Here is a 27,379-nt window from a genome sequence, read left to right on the forward strand (position 1 = left end):
GGTGTACACAGTCACGAGCTAAGAGAGATAACTCTATTTGAAGAACTCTTCTGGAGGTCACTAACTGTTACTTAACATCTCTGTACCGTGACATAGGTTACACAGTCTACATATACCGAGTATATAACATGTAGTTAAAACAATACGCAGACGATGGAATTGATTTAATTTAACTGATTATCTTCCGTAATTACGTTGCCATTTAGAAGTTATCGTAAGTTGGCGTTTGGTAAGTATGACAGCCGGCATATCCAGGTAACGTTAGATCATGTTCTAAACCGCGCATCTCTTTGTAAGGGAGTATGGATGGATTAATCTGCCTTTTTGAGAATTTTTTATGTGATGGTAATTTGTGGTTCAACCAGTTAATTTGACTGTAGGCTCATCACATGCATGAACGCATGAGTATGCCTGCTATACCGATCGTAAGTTGCATAAAGAATCCCATTGAACTTAGTGAAGTGATGAAACTTCTTGAAAATATTTCATGTTATAAAATCATTATTTTCATAAGTTATATCTAAATTTATTATTACCAGCTTATATATATATTGGAAAGAAAAAGCAGAAAATGCAATTCTCCAATTATTCATGAAATTAATTTAAAAGAGCTTGATCAATGCAGAAACGTATGTGATCAGCTGATCAGTGGCATATTCGCCCAGTAGAGAACTGTGTATTGCAAAGGGGTCAAAAGTTCGAAAAAAACTTCAGATCCAGATATCTATTTGGGATCAAGTTATTGTACCGGAGATTAAAATTTAATGAGTTAAACAAACCGCAGACTCTAGTACAAAGCTGGAGTCTTGACAGGTTAGTCCTGTTACATAAGAGGATACTGGTCTGCCATTTTATGATTTGACCCCATCATATGCTGACAACGCCTGTCAAAGGTTTCTTGCCGTGTTGAATCCCTTTTTTGGAACTCTGACAGGTGGGATACCCCGAACCTGGATTTGGATCATTTTCCTACACCAGGACTGGTGCCATTAAATATTTTTTTTGCCAACAACAGCTCTAAATGAATTCAAATAAGTATATGAAAAAAATATTGACTTTAAACAAAAATATAAAATTTCCTAGACTGGTTCAGCATACACATATTTATGGGGACTGTATACATATAATTGTATCCTCAGTCCCAGGTGAAAATCACGCTCCCCTATTTACTTAATAATTAAGATGATGGTGTGATTTTTAACTGGGGCTGATGATGGTGCAAAATGAGCATTACAACTATATTTAACATATAAAACTAGCATTCAAAATTATGCATGTCATTTAAAGGCATTAGATTTAAATTGAAATACTGTACAAGGGAACTACAATTTTTAACCCACGCCAGATAGCTGTCCATTAAAATGTCTAATGTTGGGGCCAGATAAAACTCCGACTATAATCATTCATTTTGGATGGTTTGGGACTTCCATGTACCAGGTACACAGCAAAAAGTCTGACTAAGATTAACTGTGAATTGAAAGGGATGCATGAGTGCTCTGACAGGAATCTAGTCAGGGTCTGTTTATTGATATTGCACAGCTTTGAGCTATGATGAATTGAACACTGATTTTGAACAAGTTTTTACGACAGTGATTCTGAACATTTTTTAGTCTTGATTTTAGTTCAAATGTCCAAAAATGCATAAAATGTTTCCATGGTTTTAATTGAAGAATATCCCTTACAATCAGTACCTGTATTTTAAGATTTTTAAAATTTCAAATTCTAAAAATAAATTCCCTCCTTTTGACTTTTAGTGGTCTAACATCTAATTTCATTCTTTTTGTTTCCACAGCTCGAGGACATGACCATTCTTCTATGAACTGAAACATTGATGACCTTGCCAGTTTAGACAGGATGTATTCTTTAAAGTTATTATCAAGTCTTAATGGACACTGCCAGATGATTGCACCATCATTACATCAAGTTTGTCATAAAGCCAGCAGCTCGCTTCGACAGTCCATCAATTTCAAGTGCCATAACTGTGGTCATGTGATCAGAAATTTCACCAAAACCAGGACTAACTTTTCATCATTGAATGAAAGTGACGGCAAAGACAAAAACTAAAGTGAAATATCGTAAATCAAAGTATTTTTTATCGAGTGTAGGAGTAGTTTCTTTAGGTTTTGGAGCTTATTATGCATCTATCACAGAGCAAAATAAGCGAAAAGTTCGAGTACTTCTTGGTGGTTGTGTTCGATTCTTAAGGTGAGGATTGTTTTAATTTTTAAATGATATAAAAATCCTACAATTTTAGACTGACATCTACAATGTTCGAATTCATCAACATATGATGGCATTTATTGTCAATATCTTGAACACATGATGAATTATTGTCTTATTAATATTTGTTACATTTCTAAATATCGTTCTTTAAATCTGACATATTTTATCAGTTGTCTATAGATGTAAGATTGTATTTATGTCTTAATTTACAACTTCAAGTCATCAATATTAATAAAATATATTTTTAAGTTTCAAAACTGCAAATGTAATATAAGGAAACAAAATTTCAGAGAAAATATTAATTATGTTTACTGAAAACCCTGATCTGCAAAACCAAGAAAAGAAATAAACAACCATAGTTTATCATCAAATATTATTTCAGGCCTTAATGTCTGGAGACTTAAGGGTGTATGTCACCTTACGCTAACTTGGAGTCTCAAGGAGACTTAAGGGTGTATGCCACACAATTCAAGTGTTAATATCTGAAATACGGATTATCCTTATTTTCTTCCTGGTCTAATAAAGTGCTTTATGTTCCCACAGGTCGTTAAAGATAGGCCTTCTTATATCTGCGGACTATAAATGGAACCTGTGGAATCTGGACGAGATGTCTGAGGAGTATGAACAGGCCATTCGTCCTTGTCACAAGCGGGCTGCAGAGAGGATGCTGTTAGGATGTCTCCAGAACGGTGGCCTTTATGTCAAATTAGGACAGGGCATGGTGTCCATGAACCACATCCTTCCTAGAGAATACATAGATTGTCTGGTCATTCTACAGGACAAAGCTCTCAGCAGACGGCCTCATGAGGTATCACTTGTAGTATTTAAGTGTATGCTGTTTTAGGTTACCTGGCAAGGGCATGAAGACTTAAGGGTGTATGCTTCCTTACTGTATTGTGGACCTTCATTTCAAAAGAGTTTCATTAAAAAAAAGTTACCAAGTGATTATCAAATTAAAGACAATACATCATAGAATTGATAAAAAAAATATCTCCAGAAGATACATCTGTAATAAAACTGTAATGATTTTTTCCAAGAAGAATTCATATTGTGAATTATTTAAGAAAAAAATGAAAATACTTTTTGGTCTTACAAAAATGTTGTGAAAGATAACGGCTTTTTCTCACTTGTTTGGGATGGGGCCTTTTTGTCTCATTTTGGGAAGAAAATTGGTGAATTGGGAAAGATTTTTTTCAGGAGTAAACTGCAAATTTTGAGAATTTGGCTTTCAAATGAAATAATTCCAATTGTGAATGGCACCCATTTACGGCCCCAAAAAGCCCTGAAAAAAGATACACCATGAATTGCTTGACTTAAGGCTGTATGTTACCTTACACTGCTGTGTGTTTTACAGGTTGAAGAGCTGTTTAGGGAAGACTTTGGGACAACTCCTCAAGAGATGTTTGCCGAGTTTGAGGAAGAACCAATTGCTGCAGCTAGTCTTGCTCAAGTGCACAGAGCCGTGACAAAGGATGGCAAAAAAGTGGCAGTCAAGGTGAAAATTATGTTATATGATCCTATATATATATGTGGGTTTCCATTTTAATCATATTTATGAAGTTTATAAAACAGATTTTGTGAGAAATTAAAAAAAATTTGTATGAAATGAAAACAATTTAAGTGAACATTTTAAATTTATATTTTATCAGTTATCAAACGTGTTTGTTAGTTTTGCTGAAAAAGTGCTTTTATATATTATTGTTAAAGTCATCTTGGCTGTATATATATTTTGTCTTCGTAATAATGACATTATATAGACTACAAGCTTGGGAGTCTGATGTCATAAGCCCTACAGGTAGGGCATAAGAATTGTACCTGCTGCCCCAATTGCATGATTGTATGAGCAAGGCGACTAAATTTGGGATCTTCTCTTTCCTTTTTCTAAATGTTACAACTTTCTTTTTTCCTGCTATATCCCTTAACACTACATCACATTTGGTCTTTAGTTGAGTGTTCGCCCCTGTGAGGAAGGCTTTGGGTTCTGTCCCCTGACCTTTAGTTGAGCGTTCGCCCCTGTGAGGACGGCTTTGGGTTCTGTCCCCTGACCTTTAGTTGAGCGTTCACCCCTGTGAGGAAGGCTTTAGGTTTTGTCCCCTGACCTTTAGTTGAGCGTTCACCCCTGTGAGGAAAGCTTTTGGTTCTGTCTTTTGGTCAAGACATACCAGCCAGAGTCTATAAAAATGGTAGTTTCTGCTCCCACTTATATTAGCACTCAGAATTTTGGGAATGGGAGGACTGGTTTGCCCATTGTCATTATAGCGTGACTGGGTGGGATGTCCTGTGAGGTGTCTTTGGCAGTAAGTTTCAGTGAGATAGCACTATAAAGTCGGCATCAGCTCCGGGCACCTAGAGGAGGCTGGGTATATATATGTTCACAATATATTGCTTTTACAAAAAATATTTATTTTACAATTTGTGATACATATTGGGTTCTATATCAATACTGATAATACATGAACATCTCCACTTTATTCCTGGTTTGACAGGTCCAGTACATCGACCTCCAAGACCGTTTCTATGGTGACATCAAGACCTGTGAAATTATTCTCGAGCTGATTGGCTGGTTACATCCGAAGTTTGGTTTTGCCTGGGCACTACAGGTAGGTAATCAGCCAGTGTAAAGAGGAGGTTTTACAGACACCCTCGTAGGTAAAACAATGGACCCTATTGTCTTCTTAAACTGTCTCCTTTGGTCACAAACCTTTAAGCTTTGTGTGAGATTGAGACCAAGGTCATGACTGTGACCTTTCACACTTCAACTGTAGGTCAAGGTCATACAAGGAAAGTCAATGTCACAATAAAAGGTCAAAATATTAACAGTAAAAAAATCTTTATATATTAAGTTAATATACCGGTACTATTGAGAGGAATTTCATATGCCTTTCATGGCATGAGGTCAAGGTCATGTGACAGGAATCCATCTTAATTCAAGGCTTCAAAGTCGTCTTTTTCATAGTTATCAGTGTAACAAGCTGTAGCTAAAATTTTGAAGCAAATTTCTTGAAGTTTAACTTGATATTAACAAAATAGCATCATAAATTTAGGATAGGTCCATTTATAAGAAAAAAACAAAAGATTGTTCAGTAATTTATTTGTGTGACCTCTGATGATGGATTATCTAAAGTGTAAAATTTCAAAAATGTTTCAGGATTTGAAAGGAACACTGGAGTTGGAGCTAGACTTTATCAATGAGGGTAAAAATGGAGAGCGGTGCCTGAAAGATCTCCAACACTTAAACTATGTCTATGTACCGAAGATTTACTGGGATATGACCACCAAAGTAAGTTACTGACTCCTTAGTACAAATGTACCAACAGTTTACTGGAGCATGACGCCAAATTAAGTTACTGTCTTCTTACTAGTAAACTTTTAAATGTAGGTAATTTCATTATTTTGTAAACCTACATAATTTTGCAGATATCTTAATTTTTTTGGTGGTCCAAAATTTCGGTAACTGTAAAAAAAAAAGATAGTGAACAAAAATGATCGGAAAAAATAGGAGGTTCACTCAGTCTCATATATATTTCTCATATGAAAAATACATGTCTAGCTACATCTAAAACTTGGTTTACATATACATTGAGGGTTGTGACCTATTTATTTACAGAGTATTAACAACAGAATACAGTAAATGTTGTGACTTATTTATTTACAGAGAGTATTAACGGCGGAATACATTGAGGGCTGTAAGATCAGTGACTCTGTAGCTATCAGGGATATGGGACTCTCTCTGAAAGATGTAAGTAAATTCATTGAATTATAAATCATTGATTATGAAAAATACCTTCCCAGTATTAATTCATATCAAATATTATCATCTACAACTGTTGGATAAACTTCACATACCAAAAATAGTTAAGAACAGTTTTCTGATTAAGTTAATTCACTATAGATGACTTCATATCACTTTTTTAGTGACATTTAAAAAAATATTTCATAAAGATGCATAAAAAGAAAAAAAAAGAAAAAGAAAATAGTAAAAAATACCTTGGGTATATGCCAAAAAAAAAATCAATATTGCAACATTTCAAAAAGTTTGATATAAAGACCATTCATTTTGATAGTAGAGATTTGTATATTGGTGAAATAACAAGAATCTGTCGAGTAGGAGGTATTAAAATAGTTTTCTGTTTTCCAGGTAGATCAAAAACTAGTGAAGTGTTTCTCCGAACAGATTTTCCTTTCTGGGTTTGTGCATGCTGACCCACATCCAGGGAAACGGTGATAATTTGAAAATTAATAAATCATCAAATTTCTTTAGAGAGATAAAATTAAAAAAAAAAATGGATAAGTTAAGGGAGTATGTTGCCTTACTTTAACAAGTAGTACACTGCCTGTAGTTTTTCAGTGTCTATGTGTCCAATACACTTCTTATGGGCCCCATTCCCAATTGAAATTATTTCATATTTAAGCCAAATTCCCAAAATTTGTAGTTTAGTCATAAAAAGATATTTCCCAATTCACCTGATTTCTTACCAAAATTAGAAAAAAGGTCCTATCGCAAAACAACAAGAAAAAGCCCCAGAGTCTGATAATAGAACTACGAAGATAAAAATGTTTTGAGTTTAATAGATGGACTATGAAAATGAACACTTTTGAGTTTGAAAGATAGAGCTACTAAAATGAACATGTTTTGAATTTGATAATAGAACTTGGAAAATGAACATGTTTTGAGTTTAATAGATAGCACTACGAAAATGAATACGCTTATAGTTTGGTAGATTAAACTGTGAAAATAAACACGTTTTGAGTTTGATAGATAGAACTACGAAAATGAACACTTTTGAGTTTAATAGATAGCACTACGAAAATGAATACACTTATAGTTTTGTAGATTAAACTTTGAAAATAAACACATTTTGAGTTTGAAAGATAGAACTACGGAAATGAACACTTTTGAGTTTAATAGATAGAGCTACGAAAATGATCGTGTTTTGAGTCTGGTAGATAGAACTACAAAAATGGATATGCTTTTTAGTTTGGTAAATTAAACTACGAAAATGAATCAATATAGTTTGGTAGATTAAACTACGAAAGTGAATCAATTTAGTTTCGTAGATTAAACTATGAAAATGGACACGTTTTGAGTTTTATAGATAGAGCTACGAAAATAAACACAAAGAATCAGGACTGAGTTTATATCTATGAGTACTTGCCCCATTGTTTTTACCCAGGTGCATGAATAAGTGGTTTCTGTTAACAGTCTTTGTACGGAAGGGAAAAGACAACAAGGCAGAACTTGTGTTACTGGACCACGGTCTGTATGATATCCTCACGCCTTCCCATCGACAGTCCCTATGCCACTTGTTCAAGGCAATTGTTATGCATAATGAGGAAAACATGCAGAAATATTCTCTAGAACTCGGGGTGGAAGGTAAGTTCATGAGCGGCTTTTACATCAGATTAACAGTACTGTAAATTTGTATGTGTCTGAGATTGAAAAAATCTTCAAATTTTATTTGGGAAATTAAAAGATGGATAATTAAAGATGTATTCTGCTTTGCTATGTATTAAAAGAAACATTGAAGATATATTAAACAAAGCTTCACAAATACGTTTTTAAACAAGTTTTTTTGAACTTAATGATAATTTTTTTAATGTTCGCATGAATCTATGACACTTTAAGAGTGTTCACATATTGCTTTCTATTAAACAAAAAGGACTCTCTGTATTGTTGTACATGACAATTGTATACTTTCTACAAACGGTTGTTGATGTGTTGCATATTCATAAATGGTATCAGTAGATACATCTACTAAAAACATATTTAAGTTTTTTCTGTTGGATAAAATGAGAGTTTGGATGAACCTACACTCCCATATCTATTGCTGACATCAAATAAATGGGTTTTTTATATAAAAAAAACAAACAAAAAACTGTTAAAATCCACTTGGGGATTTTCCAGTAAAACATCTACCCCACCCCAGGACTCCAGGTTTGGTTAAGGGGTATACCAGCCTATAGAATTTACTTCATAAATTACATAGAAGTAATAGGAAGGCAATCCAACCATGGATAGAAGTGATTTATTGTGGAGTCCTGGGGTCAGGTAGATATTTTAGTGGAATAGCCCTGATATCTATCATGGAAGATAAAAAAATCTCACCCGCAGTGATTCTAAGACCATCACAGTCCTGTATTGCAAGGCAAAATTCTTATCTATAATATTGTTTTCCAGATTTCCAGATTTTTTCTATGATGGTAAAACAGGGTCCTATTAAATTCAAGAATCATTCTTTCTTTCGGCATCATATAACCTCCAAGCGACAGTTTTACAAGCTTCCAAAGGACATCCAGATTGAGTGGAAGGAGGACTATGAAAAGATGTGGGAGCGATTCCGAGAAACTTTTAAAGACATGCCTATGTGCCTGTATTTCATTTTCAGGTACCTCTCCCGAAAATCGTGAATCTGTAGAATCGTCGTTTGTTATAGCGATAAAAAGCTGTAACAAAAAATTCTCTCCTTGTTTCATCTTGAAATGAAAAGTCTTGTTGTAAAAAATAATATTTCAAAATGTTCTAGTAAAATATTCTGACAATTTTCGAAAGAACATGAACCTGACAAATTCGTGCACCATTTAAATGTACCTTGAAAGTTGAAATGGTGAAGAAAGTTATAATCAGTTTGATGATTTACACAAGAAATAGATCTTTTTGATACAGCTTTTGGTAATAACCTAGATGATTTAAACTATCAGAAAACACAACTTTAAGTATTCTGTTGATATGAAATGACTTTTGCTTCACGGTAGCTTAAGAACAGTCAACAATAATATCATAAGGACCCAATGGCTGAGTGGTTCACCTGGCCGAAGGGCTAGTAAGCTTATGCTGTGGTGCGGCGTCCGACCTACCAACGTCAACTTTTTCCTTTTAACATCCAACATCTTCTCAATAACCAAGAGGCCCAGAGACACCTGATATTAGGCCTGTAGTATGCTGGGGTGAAGGGCTATCTAAGTTTGTTAAAATGAATGACATTGACCTTCATTCAAGGTCGTATGGGTCAAATAGGCTAAAATCCTCAAACGACTTCTGAATAACCAAGAGGTCTAGGGACTTGATTTTGGGTCTGTAGCATGCTGGTTAATATTTAAGTTCTAGGTCAAAGACATTATCATGAAAGTCAAATATAAAATATTTTGATATTTTGAAAAAAATGAATTAACCCCTGATAAAAGATACAAACTGAAAATCAGTCCTGAAAATATATTTTTGTACTAAATTTTGATTAAAGATATTTTAGCCAGTATTAAAAAAAAGAATTAGCTGTTGTAATTTATTTTAATTTCAATACATATCTTTAGCTGATGGTTTTGTTATATGAAAATATGAAACCTTAATGATATTTTTTGTTTATTTTGTTTATTTTTTTCTTTGCTATGGTCTGGTTTTGAGCTGCTCAGGCTTCTGTCTGTCCTGTTCCACGCTGTCTTAAAGAGATAACGAACCTTAACCGGTTTTATTGGTTCACCTGACTGGCCACTAAATAACTGGGCTTTTACTTTTTCCCACAAACATACAAAATATAAATCTGTTTTTTTTTCTGACAAGTGACAACCCAAGCAGTAGCATTGTGCACCGTGTTGCTTACCTGAGCCAAAGACTTTAAAAACAGTTGGTTTCATAACATTGCTTTTTTTAATTAAAAACTTTTTTTAATTAAATCACTAAAAATTGATTTATGGTAATTAATATTTTCTCTCTGTCATGATTTCTTTGTGTGGGGAAATCTTCTCTTTCAACTACCAGTTGATATATATATATTTGTTTTTTTCGTCTGTTGAACTCTTGTCCGTCGTCTGTTGAACTCTTGTCCGTCGTCTGTTGAACTCTTGTCCGAGTTTTCCATCTATCTCAGTGTTTGGAGATCTTTTCAGTTTTCATCTGATCTTTTTGAGACATCATAGCTTTTGTCGCAACAACACATCTTTTTTTCTTTCCTGAGTGGCATTTTGATTCGCCGAATTTAAGATGAGTTTCAGTTGTTTCCCTTTGCTTTTTTAGCATATTGATCTTCTCCAGAGATTGGTAGTCATTAGTATTATTATACCTAGTATTGGCTCTGTAAGCATCGGTTTGATTTTATTATTTAAAGAGTTAATGCCCTTATTGTTTCTTTTTCATCTTTTCTGAGGGATTATGTCACTTGGCTATCTGACACTTGGTATGATTTTTTCAGTTGCATTTTCATTTTATCTATTAGTCTTTATTCCTTTCCGTATTTCATGCATTTGGCAAAATAATGTCGCATTGACATCAAACAGGTCTATTTTGTTTGACAATGGACAGATGTATTTTATTTTGCTCTGTTTTCATTTTCAATTTTTTTTTACAAAATTAAAAAAAAAAATTCTCGCATTTGATATTGAATTTATACATATGGTGTTTAAGAGTTTATACTCAAATTAAAATGGTCTTAGTGCATTTCTGGTCTTTCTTTCCATTACAGAGCTGATTGCTTATTTTGGCTTTCAGGGTTAGCTATTCGAGAAGATGTCCACCCAGCAGAATTCTTTCTTTATCTTTAATCTCCCTAGATCTTTAATCCCCTCTGATTAGTTAAGTGTTTTTTGTATCTTGTCAGATCACATTATATTTGGAGAAATCCTACTCCAGAGGCCAGTGTTACGCAGAAGTTTCCACCTCCCAAACCGAATGACTGATAAAGATCTAGAACACATGAGAATCATGGCACAAAAGCAATTTGACAAAATCATGGCTGTTCTCAAAGACATGCCACGGACAATGCTGCTGCTTGTCAGGTTGGTTGCTAAGGGGAGGAGTTTTAGTCAGATTGGTTGTCAGGGGTGGGGTCTTAGTCATGATGGTTGTTAGGGGACAGGGCCTTTGTCAGGTTGGTTGTTAGGGGACAGGGCCTTTGTCAGGTTGGTTGTTAGGGGACAGGGCCTTTGTCAGGTTGGTTGTTAGGGGACAGGGCCTTTGTCAGGTTGGTTGTTAGGGGACAGGGCCTTTGTCAGGTTGGTTTTTAGGGGACAGGGCCTTTGTCATGTTGGTTGTTAGGGGACAGGGCCTTTTTCGGGTTGGTTGTTAGGGGGCAGGGTCTTTGTCCGGATGGTTGTTAGGGGGTGGGGTCTTTGTCAGGTTGGTTGTTAGGGGGTGGGGTCTTTGTTCGGATGGTTGTTAGGAGGTGGGGTCTTTGTCAGGTTGGTTGTTAGCGGGTGGGGTCTTTGTCAGGTTGGTTGTTAGGGGGTGGGGTCTTTGTCAGGTTGGTTGTTAGGGGGTGGGGTCTTTGTTTGGTTGGTTGTTAGGGAGTGGGGTCTTTGTCAGGTTGGTTGTTAGCGGGTGGGGTCTTTGTCAGGTTGGTTGTTAGGGGGTGGGGTCTTTGTCAGGTTGGTTGTTAGGGGGTGGGGTCTTTGTTTGGTTGGTTGTTAGGGAGTGGGGTCTTTGTCAGGTTGGTTGTTAGGGGGTGGGGTCTTTGTCAGGTTAGTTGTTAGGGGACGGGGTCTTGGTCAGGTTAGTTGTTAGGGGACGGGTCTTTGTCAGCTTGGTTGTTAGGGCGGGGTCTTTGTCAGGTTGGTTGTTAGGGGGTGGTTTTGGTCAGGATAGTTGTTAGGGATTGGGTATTGGTCAGCTTGGTTGTTGGGGGGTGGCCTTATGCTCAAGCCTTTAGTTGTCTTCTATAAGCACGTTTGTATTCTTTTCGCTACCTCCATGTAAAGTGGATCATAGCCTCTGTATACTGTAAAATACCATGATACCGCTTCACTGTTTTAGTTATTAGAACATCATGAGAAAAGTTTTTAAAAGGGAAACATTCAAATACCAATTTCATAAAAATTTCTGAAGAGCTATTCATTAGGACAGAGAGTGACAGAGAACTCCATATAATCTAAAATAGGGGTGTGCTGCCTAATTTTCTGACTTTGGAAAGAGTTATCTTTCCTGACAGTAATGACCTTTGTATGACCTGCCATCCATCTCCTACTTGGTATGGTTTGTTTTGTTTTTACTCTCAGATCAAGTTGTACTTAGTCCTTCAATAGTTAGGTTTTGGGATATATAGTCCTTCAATAGTTAAGTTTTGGGATATATCACAAGAAACAATGGCCGCCCTTAATTTCATGATGCAAGATACCCTGATGAAAATAAAATTGTTGCTAATTTTCGACACATGGATGTCACAAGTGTATGCTTTTGGGTATTTTTAGAAATATGATGTTAAGGTCAAGGTCACAAATGAGGTTTTTAAAAAATTCAAGTTATTCTACTCTGGAATTGTGTTAATGGAATTTTGTATCAAATATTAGATGATGTACCATATGCACTGTTGTCATGGTAATCAGACCAATGTCAAGGTCATGGCAATAGGTCATATGTAAATGCTTCTCCTGCCTTTAATTCAATTAGCTAATTAATTACTGATGATCATTTGAAATTTCATGAACATATCATGCATCAATTTTATGATTTTATTGAATATTCTGTAGACTGTGACTTAAGTAAGAACATACTGAGGTCAGAGGTCATGCATGTCACAAGTTCATTTTCATCAGCAAAATTCTTCAGCTTTTCATTATTTGAAATATTATGATGATGATTTCAAGATTCAAGTAACTCGGCAGTGTATGATGTAGCCTGAAAATTTCTACAAAATATATTTATTTTATTTCATGTTTAAAGTAAGTTCACATAAAAATAAGAGAAAGAAAATCAGGTTTTAATATGATTTTACAACAAGTGAGCAATTTTATTTGATATGATTTGTCTGTAGTAGTGTGCTTATGTATTACAGGAATATGAACACTATACGAGCCATCTGTAGAGAACACGGACATGTGGTAGACAGATACGGAATCATGGCCAGGAGGTATGTATCTAGGTCAGTCAAGGTCAGTTAGGGTAAGGCAAGGTCAGTAAAGGTCAGCCAAGGTCAGTCAAGTAAAGTTACTCTCATTTAAGATCAGTCAACATCAGCCAAGGTGAGCAAATGTCAGTTAGGGTCAGTCAAGGTCAATTAAGGTCATTCAAGGTCAGTCAAGTTCATTTAAGGTCAAAGTCAGTCAGGGTCAGCCAACATCACTCAAGGTCAGTTGTGGTCATTCAAGGGTTAACAAAGGTCAGTCATCGTCAGCCAAGGAGCAGTCGGAATAAGTGAAGATTGTTCAGTTCAGTGAAATCATTTACTTTTGGCATTTCAGATAAATAATCTGATTAAAATACACATAATCAATACACTACATTATGAAAATCTGATAAAGTTATGAAAATCTGATAAAGTGTTAAATGAAAATAATTTTGGTTAATTGGCAATTAATGATTGGATACTAAATTTTAATATGTTACAGGACTGGAAAGTTTTAGCCTGTAAAGTCACTGACGTTGTATACTGGTAATTATTGAATCACCGTTGTTTGTTACAGTGCTATCACAGGCTGCCAGAAGACAGGAGAGTTCCACTTGACTCTGTCGGGGAGAGTACGAGCATGGTGGGAGAGGTGTATATACGATTATAATATACGACTGGAGAAGATGAAGATGTGGGCAGGCGTTGTTTTTATACGGATCATGGCCTTCCTAGGTCGCATGCCTGATCTGGACAAAATTCAGAAGATTGTCAAGGAACAAGAAGATAAAACCAGGTAAGAGTCAGAACATGTCTGTACGGCTTGACAAGGACCAACAGGATGAAATCAGGTCTGTAGCATGGTGGGGTGAAGGCCTACCATGTTTGTTCAAATGAATGACCTTAACCTACATTCAAGATCACAGGGGTCAAACAGGCTTAAATGTTTAAACAAATTCTTCTCAATAACCAAGAGGCCCAGGGACCTAATATTGGGTCTGAAGCATGCTGGGACGAAGGGCTACTATGTTTGTTCAAATGAATGAACTTGAGTTTTATTCAAGGTATCATTGGTCAAAGAGGCTAAATTCTTCAAACAACTTCTTCTCAATAACCAAGAGGCCCAGGGACTTGATATTGAGTCTGTAGCATGCTCAGATGAAGAGCTACCAAGTTTGTTCAAATGAATGACCTTGACCTACATTAAAGATCACAGGGGTTCAAAAGGCTTAAATCTTTAAACAATGATTTCTCGATAGCCAAGAGACTCTGTTGTGATATTAGGTCAATAGTATGCTGGAAGGAAGGACTAGAAAACTTATTGACATGAATAAACCTAGCTTACTATGTTATTTGAATAAAGTGGTAATCAGCAAAGTATTTGCAGAAATGAGCTAGATATACTTCAAAGTTGTTGTAAAGTCATGTGAGCGATACAGGCCCATTGGGCCTCTTGTTGCATTATTCTTTTCTTCCAAGAAATGGCCCTTTAACAATTTGCTATAGTAGTGTGATGTACTCAAGGTAGTCAGATGACCGTTAAGGCCCGTTGGGGCCGCGGTGGCCGAGTGGTTAAGGTGTCCCGACACTTTAACGCTAGCCCTCCACCTCTGGGTTGCGAGTTCGAAACCTACGTGGGGCAGTTGCCAGGTACTGACCGAAGGCCGGTGGTTTTTCTCCGGGTACTCCGGCTTTCCTCCACCTCCAAACCTGGCACGTCCTTAAATGACCCTGGCTGTTAATAGGACGTTAAACAAAAACAAACCAAACCAAACCCGTTGGGCCTTTGTTATAAAACAGCGTTGTGTCAATACTAATGTAGATACAGCTTAGGTATTTGACATGTGTGTTCCATGCGGCATCACCTTTCCATTGGTATTACATTTGTGGACCTGTTGACCTTGACTATGACCTTTGACCTACGTTAAAGAAAAAATGCTAATTTCAACACACTCGGCAAGCTTCTGACAACTCTTGTATTATGACAGAGGGATAATATTTCAATGGCTTTTAGCTCAGTTCCTGATAATTTCTACTAATTGTTCTGTGCTTTGTTTCTGTAACCTAGTGACGAAAGGCATTTTCTCTTAATGGATGTTTTCTGTTGCAGGGCCTTCAACAGTGATGTGTACACATGACAACCTTGATCCCAGAGACAAAAAGGAAATATGTCCAATCACTGTGGTCACAAAATAACAAGGCCCTACATGATTGCAAACTGGATGTGGGCATGTAGACTAGCCATGCCCTCAGTATTGGGATCTGGATGTGGGCAAAAAGACTAGCCATGCCCTCAGTATTGGGATCTGGATGTGGGCAAAAAGACTAGCGATGCCCTCAATATCGGGATCTGGATGTGTGCATGAAGACTAGCGATGCCCTCCGTGTTGGGATCTGGATGTGGGCAAAAAGACTAGCGATGCCCTCAATATCGGGATCTGGATGTGTGTATGAAGACTAGCGATGCCCTCCGTATTGATATTTGGATGTGGGTGTAAAGACTAGCGATTCCCTCGGTATCGGGATGTGGGAATACAATGTGCCCAAAATTAAGATAGAAATACAAAAAGTAATTTATTTGGCATATTAGGAGGATAACAGTACTGTTCATTAAAGCGTCTAAAGAAAATCTGATCCACAAAGATCCTCTCAAGATGTTGATATGGATAGACTGACGAGGGATTTAAGAATGATACATGTACGTAGTACGTTTTCCTTGTGGTGCTTGTGTCATGGAATTGTCATTAAGTCTTCACTAATTCTTATTTGTCAGATAATGAATCCTGGGAGGAGTATTTATTAAAACAATATTCAAATTTATTCTGATTTTATCTGGGAATATTATTTAACAAGGTAAAAATCTGGGAACCTGACTGTCAATTACATCCACTTTTGTGTAACATATGAGAAGTGGTTTTAAAAAGACCTAGTCATTTCTTTTATATGACCTTTGATGAAACTTTCAAAATTGAATTAAAATATTTGTATTCTTTTAAATGAAAGTAGATGAACTGGTCATTCCACAAACATTCAAATCTTGTTATTTGGATTTCCGATAACTCAAAGACCCAACGTAATTTACTTTAAATAAACGTTCATTTCCGACGGTAAAAATTCCATTTAAAATATACTCATACCTCAAATACTCGGGATACCTCATGTTTTTTTTATGGCCTCATAGACTTTTCCAGATATCCGGGTTAGACTGAATTTAAAGTGAAAAGGTCCCCTGGATAATAGTTGTTTTAATTTACCCAAGAACATTTATTTAAATGAAACTTAGACTAGTATTATATAATACATAATTGTATGTAATAGGTAACTTCTATGTGTAGTGATATGATTTTTATTATAAATAATATAATTCATTTTTACACTTTTCTGTAATATTTATAGATTTACAATAAAGTTGTGTCATTTATAAGCAAATTTTGTGTCTTTTTAACTCTTTTTTTTGAAGGTTCCTCACATAGGCCTGAGCCCCGACTTGATTTGTACTCTTCTCCTTCTAGAATATGTATATCCTTCGGTCACTCGATTTGTAGCTCTTCTGATTCTGGAAGATCTTCTATCTCTTCCGTCTCGAAGCTGGAAGATTTATCTTCCAAGATGGGGGCGACCATGTTTTAAGTGTGCGAGTGATGAGTTTCACTAGAGAAGGATTTATGACACATACATGCATGTGTTTGTGTCATAGTGTCATAGAGAAAATTTAAAAACTTGTTTGTTTTGGGTTATATTCTTTCGGTTTACTCGATTTACATAAAATGGAATGTGATCTGCTTCCGAGAAGAGTGCAAATTGAGTGGGGCTCAGGTGAACTTAATGTCTGTTCAAAATACATTGTTAACCCTTTCAACCCTAAGAAACTTTAGTGGACTCTGCCATTCCTTCATCAATGGAAGTCCAATATGGTCAGCAGGGGTGAAAGGGTTAAGCAATGATCACAAACTTTGGATACTGCTGTTCAACATGACAACATAGTTGTAACATTAATGTATTATTACTGTAAAAAAAATTAAGGGTTATTCCAGAAGTTATATTTTACCCAATACAATGTATGAGTCAAGGTCATAGGGGAACCTGACCACAAAAGGGGAATTAAAAAACTACCGGTAATGGATTTTTCATGTTTTCTCCAGAAACCTCATGTACAATTTTTTTTATTCTGTAGCATATTTACTGTAAGGTCTGCGTTATCTCAATTTCTCCATTAGAAAAATATCAGCTGTGGTTTAAAATTATGAGCTTTCTGATATATGAATGGTTATAATCGATGGCTGATGTCTTGAATGTTTCATTGGAATATCTTTCCAAAAATAGGAATATGTTTACTCCAGCCTTTTCTTGTAGCAAATTCGTTATTCAATGACAAATAAAATAAGATGATTGTGGGGCACACATGTTACAATGCCACGTTTCAGCATTTGACACATGCTGGTTTTAAGCCAGCAGAGGAAAATCTCAAAGAACCATTGTCAAAAGTCCACTGTAGTTGATAAGGAGGATACCTAGATGCATAGTCTTCTTAAAAAGAATAGGTTCAAATATGTAGCTGCTTTCTTCTATATTTGGACAAGGGGCCATGATAGCCGAGTCGGTGATAGCTCCGACGACATGATCTCGGGTGAAGGTCCAAGGTGCCTGGTTCAACACGCCCTACCCGTGTCAGTTTATGTTTCTCGGAAAGTTGAAAAACAGGTTGGTCCGTGCCATCATGTTTTTGTCTTTAGCTAAGATAATTCCCCATAATTGCTCTGGGATGGCATGTGACAGGCCTCCTGTGTGTTGTTCAGTGAGGTAGTCACCAACTACTACAAGGAGATCCTGCCTCAAAATGACCTTGGCTGTTCACGGGGTGATAAACCCAGCAAACAAATAAACAAAAACTATATCTGGACAAGTTGTTTAGTGTTATCAGGAAGTTGTTGAACTAAATGACAGAAAACAAAAACATTTTTTTTTAGTTTGATGAGATGTTTATTTCAACACCAGAAGAAATAACCCATCACTTGTGGAAAACACACAGTAAAACAATAAAATAAATACAGTCAGCATGTACACAATACTCTGAAAATAGGAAATTTGTTTTAAAAATATATATATATATTTCATTTAATCCCTTGAAGAAAATCTGGAATGTTTACAAACAATTTCAACAGAAAATCAATTTGAAAGATCTGTAACTTCGGGAATGCAGATTGTAACAATTGAAATATACATATAATATACATATACAGTCTTTATTTTACAAAATTCTCATAAACCTACTCCTTAGAAAAACTTTTAAAAACCTTGGAATGTTTCTTGTAAATTATTTTTCACTTATTGGTATTAGAATGTAACTTGAGCCTATGACTTGAGACATTTTCATTATTCTGTTCATACACTAAAGCTTGCAAACATCTGAGACAGCAAATTCCTAAGTTCTAACCAAAGCCCACTTCATCTCCAGGTATCTCTATGTGACGAGACACCTTAATTAACTGTTGAGCATGTATATCATTGATACTTAAAATTAATTTACAACAAATTATCATGATTTGACTTTGGGGAAATATTAACAAAATCTTCCCTACAAGAAACTCCATTTATTGGATATCGAAAAAACTTTGAGGATCAAGAACAGCATTATGTTTGGGTAAGTAATGAGCAAGATATACTGATTCCACTTAATGTCATGCTGTTGTATTTTCTGTTAATGTCAAGCTGTTGTAATTTCTGTTAATGTAATGTTTAGGTAATTTCTGTTAATATGAAGTTTCCATAAAGTCTATTTCAGACCATTATTGGTTTATTTTTGTTGACATCCTTTCATTTAGTCCCCTTTGCCAGGTGTGATATACAAACTAAAATCTAGGGAAATTATTAATAAATCTTAATAGCTGCCCTCAAACTTTGATGATATTAATTAAACTGAGCAAATAAAGAGGACTCTGTTTTATGCTTAATGTCTTTTGAAATATTTCTTCATATTATTTTCACATTAACTATTTTCCTGTTATAATCACATGTTGCTTTGTATCACATGTTCCATGATATTAAGAGGAATGTATCCGATATTGATTCTCTTGCGAGAACAAGTCATATTTGGAACAGAATAATTTGTAAGTAGTCTCAATTTTGTCCGTCCACACAACTTGTCACTCATTCACACTAAGTTTTGATTGGTTAAACATTAAATTAAATTCCTTGAAAACTAAACAATTAACGAGTCATAAATATCTAGATATGTAAAAATCCTGGAATGAGTAAATGAAGAAATAACTTAAACATGAGAATGAAGATGTAGCCAAACTTGAGCAAATTAACCGCCCATTATAATGAATATATGTCCAGCAGACTGGAAGAATCTTCTTTCATAAACAGTTTTTTAAACTGTAAATGTCATGATAATGATTCAGACTTGAATTAATTAATCATCAAATTAATTTTAAATTATAAATTGTTATTTATATATATACCTTTAAGCTATACAATGATAAAAAACAAAGGTGACTAAAATGAACTACAGCTACAAGTGAAAGTTGAACATGGTGACCCTAATTAAAATTATAAATAAATTTATTATATAAATAATACAGATCTTGATGTAGAGACTAGGTTAGTTTCGTAAATATTTGAAATAATACGAAAAAAAATGTACAACAAAAAAAAAAAAAAAGGAAAAAATAAAGGAAAAAAAAACCCCAACAGAACATTAGATGACTGAGAAAATTTTAAAATGCCTCGAGAGTTTCTTGTGATGTTCACAGAACATTAAAGATATTTACTCATTTTACAGCATTTGATTTTGAATCCAGTATGAATTATCTCCCTTGGACTGAACACTTTGGGGGATATTGCTAGTCATTGTGGCACACAAAAAACTTAAGTCCAGGAATATACACAAAAACAACTGTCAACAAATCTCCCTCAGGTATTTCTATGGCCACATTCTCCCCAATATTTGGTCCCTGGACCATTTGTTACATAAAAGCATAAAAAGCTATAATCAATCCTATGTATTATATATCTGGTTCTGTCATCATGGCCGGCCTATATACAATTTATCAGATGTGGCCAAATGTCAAAATCTGATAATAATATCGTAATATGTACAAAACAAATTTTAGAATAAATTATGTACAAAAATTGCATTAATTATCAACTTTGTCAAAGTTAAAGAAGCACATTGAACACATTTACATCTTGTTTGCATAATGCTGTTCTAATTAGTTAACGATCACAGGTGTGTCAAAATTTCTGCACTCGAACCGACTTTATATTCTGTCGCATACAAGCCCCTGCGTTTTCCGTTCTCCCACTCGCTTCACAATCTAATTCTAACACACTACCTGCATATGATGAAATATCACAGATTCACAAATGTACATATAACACACCTCTATTAACTTTCTCTTAAGTAGAAAATTATTTTGAACATGTATAAATCACACTTCAAGCCTCTAAATCTTAAAACAATCAATTTTCTTTTCACAAAATCAGTTCACTATGAATTGTTCATTTCATCCACGCAATTAATTTCTGTTGTCTCTATAGAAAACAAATCACACAAGATCGGGTGAAAATCACAAAATCAAGTACAGCGATTCCAACACACATTAATGTCTAAAGCAGTTCTGAAGGTCTCTCCCGACAAAAATCTTGCACCCAGCAGTTCCAACACGATTCCAGCGGTCTCTACAAAATTTTGTATTCCCAACAGGGTCCCCACATGGTTTAAAACATCTCTACAAAAATCTTATATCAAGTAGTTCCAACACAATTCCAGCGGTCTCTACAAAATTTTTTATCCTGAGCAGGGCATGATTTAAGAGATGTCTACAAAATCTTGCACCCAGCAGTTCCAACACGATTCCAGCGGTCTCTACAAATTTCATATCCCGGGCAGGGTATAATTTTAGAGATCTTTACGAAATCTTATATCCAGTTGTGGCCTTAGTCAAGCATAATCTACAAAATCTTATTTCATTAAACATGTGTTTTTGATTTTGATGTTGACTAAAATTTCAGTCCAGTGAGTTCTAATGCTGACTCATGCTGGTTTATAGGGTTGATCCCCGAGTAGGCGTTTATTCTATTAGTATCATGGTTGATAGATAATGTCACGGTACGGATTGTCCAACTTGACTTCGAGGAGTGTCACAAAGTCCCCAGAGGGGCAAAAGGTTATTAAGTTGATTGTAAGCACCTGGCAGAGCTGTCTGTCGTGTTCAACATGCTATCCAAGAAGAGATGAAAGATCGTCCGACTCGAAGGTGCCATGTGACAGAGTCTGCCAAGTCCAGCATGCCGTCTAAGATGACATGACAGATCATCTGACTCAAAAGAGCTTCGTGACACAGGCTGCCAAGTCCAGCGTGCTGTCCAAGATGAGATGAAAAGTTGTTTAATTGACTCCAAGGAGCCTTGCCGCACTATCTGCCGAGTCCAACATGCTATCAATCGAGCCCATCTCCACACCTAGCAGGCTGTGTAACATGTCGTTGTCCTTGTCCTCACCAAGTGACCCCAAGGTGGCGGTCACTGAGGTGGCCAAAGAAGGCGTTCTATTGCTGCTAACACTGACCTTAACCTTTCCTTCCTGAAACACAAAATGAACAATAAAGTAAATATGGCAACGTAAACTGAACGAGTGAAAATGTTCTGGTTCACAAATAAGTGAAAAAATGTTCTGGTTCACAATTAGTTAATAGGTTGGTTTTTTGTGTGGAAATTGTCAAAATTATTGCTACCTGGTACTTAACAGCAAAACTACTGTGCATTCCATATATAACTACAGGGATCATATTCTGGTGACCTTTAAACGGGTCATATTCTGGTGACCTTTAAACAGGGGTCATATTCTGGTGACCTTTCAATAGGGCAATGCTTTTGGGACTTTTCAGCAAGAGATATTCTGTTGACTTTTCAACAGGGGTCATATTCTGGTGACCTTTAAACAGGGGTCGTATTCTTGTGACCTTTGAACAGGGGTCATATTCTGGTGACCTTAAATCAGATAACTTACCGCTGCCTTGTCTCCATTGATGCTGACAGAGTTGTAACTATTACTCAGGTGAATAGTTGGCATAGGTGACATGGTAGCCATGGTCGGCATCGTAGCGATAACCGGAATGGCGGCCATGTTGGCTATCGGCCTGATGGGACGAGGCTGAGACAACTGGATGGGGATTGATGTTTGTTTCACAACCATATTTGGGCTTGGCTTCGGCAGCAGGCGTGGACCCTTGATCTTTAGATGAGCTGTAAAAAACGTAAGTTATCTTTTAAAATTTAGCAAAAATATTTGTTTTTAAAAGCATGGTTAAATGTTTGAGGAAGAGCATGGAAGTCACAGGCGAGCTAAAAATCTTATATCGAAAAAATAAAAATTTTCATTCATTAAAAATTTTAAGACTAAACTGAATTCCACACACCAAATATTTCACTGTCATATCCGAGGCCACGGATTTAAGCTAAAAACTGATGTTATGACAAATCAACCCTATAACTGACAGATTTACAGTAATTAAGAATCAGCCGAGAGACTTACACAAATCGTCTACAGTGGGGTTGGTTTCCTCGTCATCGCTTGGGCTGAGAGAGCCAGACTCCATGTGTTTCTTACGATGTCTCATCATACTGTGCTTCAGGGTGAACCGTTTCTGACAGATGTCGCATTCAAATGGTCTTTCACCTGCAAAAACATATATCAGTTAATTATTTATTGATCTCGGACAGAGATACAAATTTTCATACTTTAGTTTAAACATCATTGTTCAGTCGGCTAATGAACTAATCATCAATTTTTATTTATTTTTTTTCAGATTTAAAAAGTTCATTACGATTTTTGGAAACAACAAAAAAAGATGGTGGTATTGAATGCCAAGTGGTAAGAGATATGTACCTGTGTGGGACCTCATGTGGCGCCGCAGATCCTGCAGGGACCAGAAGCGTTTAGGACACAGAGAGCAGTAGACTTTACGCTGCATGTAGTCGGCTGACACGACTTCCATCTTGGGGTCGTCTGCACTCTGGCCTGGAATCTCAAGGATAACGCCTTGGTCGACTTTGTTACAATTGTTTTCGACCACCTTGTCCATGTGACGGGAAAACGAGTCGATGTCGTCGACCTTGTTTTTATCCTTGAGGATAACCCAGTCGGAAGAGTGAAACTTCTCCTGGTGAATGAGACAATCCAGGCGGACGTCGTAGGAAGCATCGCAAAGGTAGCACTTGAACGGCAGATCGATGTTGTGTTCTTTGAGATGTCGTACCAGTAACTTACGGGATACGAACTTCTCGCCGCAATTCCAGCAGTCTGTTATCTTGTCGACGTTGTAGTTGTCGCGCTCTGGGTTGATCTGTCGTTCTGCTGAGCCGGCGAACTGTTTTACGGAGGTGTTGAGGCTGCTGTTGATCGAATTGTTGATATCCTCCATGGTTGGCATGGTTGGCATTCCAGAGGGTGTCAGGTCAAGTTCTTCCTCATCCTCGTTATCAGATTTACAGCCCGATTCGATGTTTATAGTCATGAAACGATCATCTGGGCGCTCATTCTCCTGAAACACACATAAGATTCACTTTAATTCAGCCTTCTTAAAAAATTGTATTAATTGTGTAAGTTTGTTTAATCCTGCCTTCACCTTAAAATCTAAACAAGCTTTCCTTTACACCAGAAATGGATAAAAAAATGTATGCGAAAGTAAACTACTCTTACAGATCCAGAATATCAGAGGTTACCATGACGACCATTATCTTACCATTGATTGGTTAAGCTGTTCCTCAGCGGCGTAGGAGCTGTTCTCCAGGACATCATCCCTAGCGATTCCTAGTGCCTTGTCCCTTGCAATTGATCGTTCCTCACCACTCAAGGTTGTCGCTAGTCCTGTCGTTACGGCCTTATCGAGGTCAACAAGAGACTCGGGTAGACTGCAGCCACTGTGGCGTTCCTTATAGTGCTTCAACAGGTTTCCTGGTAGAAAAATAAAGAATTACTTCAAATTTCCTTCAAGAAATAACGGCTTAATCGAAGTCCAAGGCTAGATAGAAATTTCTTCCATTCTTTAAATCACAGAAAAACTTGTCGACTGATTTGAATTTCTCATGGTTTTAAAAGAGCACAGGTCCCTATATAATAACTATACTGCCAAGCTTATTCTTCTTTAACTTTCATTTGTTAATTTTCGATTGTTCAGATAAAAGCAATTTTAAAGCAATCCGTATGCAAATTAGTGGAGTTCAGTGTAAAAGTCTATGCAAATATCCGGGGTTAAATTACAAAGACAAAGAAGGAAAAAATCAGGGACTTCGAGAATTTTTTACAAATAAGCCAAATATTTATACAAATTTTATACAAATTTTATGCAAATAGCCAATATGCATTTCAGAGGATAATGAAGTCCTCTGTATATATATGTTATATATATATATCTTACCTTGTGTAGAAAAAGAGCTGAAGACACAAAGATGACATTTATAAGGTCTATCCATGGTCTGACGAGACATCGGATCCATCATGTTCACACCATGCTTACGGATAAGATGGCGCTCTCTGTTCGATTTTGTTGAAAATGTCACTGGACACTTAGGGCACTTGAATGGTTTTTGTCCTGCAGATATAAATATCATATATTCTATAAGTTTTATTTATGAGGTAAACAAAAATAAACATGCCTTTTATATTTCTCGGAATTCCGAGTCCTTCGTAATCAAGTCTACAATTGACACTTATGATTAAGGATGAACACTATGTTTTAGTCAAAGTTTTAATATTTGGAAATATCGGAATAAGATTAAAGACTAACAGGAAACAGAAGCATACCTGTATGGGTGAGGAGATGTCTTGTAAGGGAGCTAACCCAGGGAAATGTACGTGTGCAGTAGGGACACTGCAGTTTATGGGGAGAATCTGCATACGAGTTACGCTTCTTTTTTGTGCTGTTGTCTCCCTTGACCTTTTCCACCTGATGGTTCGGGGCATACTCTCGCTCGACTTGCTGTGCGGCTTGGATCTGTACAAAAATAATTACATTATTTCAACATGTACACGCATCATTTCTCATAACATCTTGATATCTTATGTTAAATAGGGAAAGCTTCAAAATTTAAGAGTCTTGCAAAAATTTGACATTTTTTTTACTTAATTTTCGATAATGACATGTAACGGGTTTGTTGGACGATATTTAATGCTTTATATACTGCCAATAAAGCTGTTAATAGCGATGACAATTAATTGTATGACATCTTTAAAATGTCATGGTATTTCATTTTCATTCCATAATGTTTTTTCTCCGTACTCCTTAAAAAAATTATTTACAATAAACATCTAGGATATCTATTTCCACAATATACCTGATGATCAGAAATAACAGTTGCTAATTTTAAAGTGTGGAAAATGAATTTAGGACAACTTTATTTCTTGAATGTTTACCTGTTGACGAAGTTCACTGCTCAAAAGTTTGTTGAGGTCGGGCATTTCATCATCACCGTTCAGGCTTCTTGTCTCAGAGTTAGTGTCGGCCTTGGAGCGGGGACTCAGCACTGGAGGATCTTCAGCGATTACAAGCGCAGATTCTTCTCGGTCCGTGTCGGAAATTTCCGGCATGTCCAAATCCTCGTATTCTCCGTCAGCAGCCTCGCTGCGGTCCTGAGAGTCCGAGTCTCCGATATTCTCTTGTAGGTACAGCTGAAAATGGTTGGCGTTGGTGGTATCTATGATTTTCTTGACGGAGGCCAGGTCACAATTAGTGTCAGTACCTGAAAAATCATATAGCGGAACCTTTCAAATTTGGGTCAAGCTATAATGAAATATTTACGATCGGAAACGGGAAAAAACTTTTGTCTTGTGATTTAATTGTCAAAGGAAGCTTAAAGAAAACCACTGTACATCTATCATCCTAAGAAAAATTAACATTTTAACATCTAGCCGATAATGAAATAATGGGAGATTAACTGGAAAAAATGTCTCAACTTACTGAATTATATATAATTTTCTAAATTCATAATTATTATTTCTATTCAAGATTGAATACCACAGAAAACAAAATGGTCATGCAAAAAAAAAAAAAAAAAAGGAAGAACTTTTATTACAGTTAAAATTCTGAAGCATGACAAATAAAATCTTTTGAAATTACTTAAAAATCAGAAAAATAAATAATATATATCTCTGTTTAGATATATTTAATCGAGGAAAAAAAAAAAAAAAAATTATCAAAATAAAAATGGTTTAAATCTACAAGTCTATGTACAACAACAAAACTACACACTCACAAAAAAATAAAACAATAGCTCAAACAGAAACAGAACATCTTACATAGAGAAATGAGAACGGTAAAAATGCACAATATTGTTGTTTTACAGAAAAATGAATGAAATACATATTACATAAATAAATGAGGAGAGTAAAAATGCACACTTCTGTTGATAAAGGAATCGATATCTAAAACACATTGATATACTTACATGACTGGCACTAATGCATTAAATAGTGAAGGTTGGACATGTCAAAACTTGTATCAATATCTACGAATTTGTCAGGCAGCATGAACATTTGGTAATTTAAAACTTCTTTTAATCAAATATCCCTTTTATTATCTATTAATATATATTTTTTTTAATATATCTTTCAAAAATTTATGTAATACATAATCATAGAAAAACAGCTCAATAATTGTGTGTTTGACTGTTTCTATGAATTTTAATCAGGATAAAGTTACGGAAAGTTACGGTCAAGTAAGCAAATGATATGGCGTTAATATAATCGGGGAGGAATGAATGTTTAATGAAACGAATGGAAACCAATCATTGTCTATAGGTTTTTTTTTTGTATGATACGTAAATCTAGATCTAGAAATTAACATACCTTGAGAGCTTCCTGATGGAGAATAGGCCTCACGTTTGATCCTGTCCAAGATAGACAGCTTTCTTGGTTCCGAGTTATTTGACTTTGGGGTTAGGGATCTGGAGTCCATAGTGGCATCACCAATTGGAGGCTTCAGTGGGAGTCGTAGATTGCCGGAAGTCACCGACTTATCAGCCGGGGACGGAAGGATGGGAGTAAAGTAATGTTTGCCCATCACTTCGGCAATCTGAGGGTGGAGTTGCCAAATGTGCCGATCAAGGACGCGCTGATTTGAGAAACCCATTGGACAGAATTGACATTGGTGAAGGTTGTTGTCATACATAATCTTCTGCTTGTTACTGGGTGACATCTGAAGAAACAAATATTTCAGTTGTAATCTTCCGTTTCAGGACAAAATGAATCATAAAAAACCTAAATTTAATCAAAACTTTTTCAATATTTCTGTCATGACTTATTATTTATATTCCAAGATAATTTTAATTTTGAAAATAAAAATGAA

The 27,379-nt window shown here is 35.9% G+C and overlaps 2 protein-coding genes across 4 annotated transcripts in view; one reads left to right on the forward strand and one right to left on the reverse strand.

The window, feature by feature from the left end:
- Positions 1 to 56: 56 nt before the first annotated feature.
- LOC117338284 (uncharacterized aarF domain-containing protein kinase 5-like) lies at positions 57 to 16,460 on the forward strand. Its single transcript, XM_033899570.1, has 13 exons — positions 57 to 229; positions 1,793 to 2,205; positions 2,767 to 3,031; positions 3,578 to 3,718; positions 4,710 to 4,823; positions 5,372 to 5,503; positions 5,879 to 5,966; positions 6,366 to 6,438; positions 7,422 to 7,597; positions 10,812 to 10,989; positions 12,981 to 13,055; positions 13,609 to 13,827; positions 15,142 to 16,460. The coding sequence occupies exons 2-13, from the start codon at positions 2,036 to 2,038 to the stop codon at positions 15,167 to 15,169; spliced, it is 1,659 nt and encodes a 552-aa protein (XP_033755461.1). The 5' UTR covers positions 57 to 229; positions 1,793 to 2,035; the 3' UTR covers positions 15,170 to 16,460.
- Positions 16,461 to 17,987: 1,527 nt separating this feature from the next.
- LOC117338285 (ras-responsive element-binding protein 1-like) overlaps positions 17,988 to 27,379 on the reverse strand; it is a 53,488-nt gene continuing 44,096 nt past the window's right edge. For all 3 annotated transcript variants that reach the window (XM_033899572.1, XM_033899571.1, XM_033899573.1), the window contains 9 exons: positions 26,881 to 27,229; positions 25,450 to 25,775; positions 24,841 to 25,030; positions 24,455 to 24,628; positions 23,780 to 23,991; positions 22,924 to 23,578; positions 22,570 to 22,713; positions 22,045 to 22,280; positions 17,988 to 21,618 (listed from right to left, as the gene is read on the reverse strand). In XM_033899572.1, coding sequence (XP_033755463.1) covers positions 21,424 to 21,618; positions 22,045 to 22,280; positions 22,570 to 22,713; positions 22,924 to 23,578; positions 23,780 to 23,991; positions 24,455 to 24,628; positions 24,841 to 25,030; positions 25,450 to 25,775; positions 26,881 to 27,229 — 2,481 coding nt within the window. In that variant the 3' untranslated portion in view covers positions 17,988 to 21,423. The remainder of the gene's footprint in view (positions 21,619 to 22,044; positions 22,281 to 22,569; positions 22,714 to 22,923; positions 23,579 to 23,779; positions 23,992 to 24,454; positions 24,629 to 24,840; positions 25,031 to 25,449; positions 25,776 to 26,880; positions 27,230 to 27,379) is intronic.

The sequence above is a fragment of the Pecten maximus genome, chromosome 11 (genome assembly GCF_902652985.1).
Source record: "Pecten maximus chromosome 11, xPecMax1.1, whole genome shotgun sequence".
In the NCBI taxonomy this organism is placed as follows: Eukaryota; Metazoa; Mollusca; class Bivalvia; order Pectinida; family Pectinidae; genus Pecten; species Pecten maximus.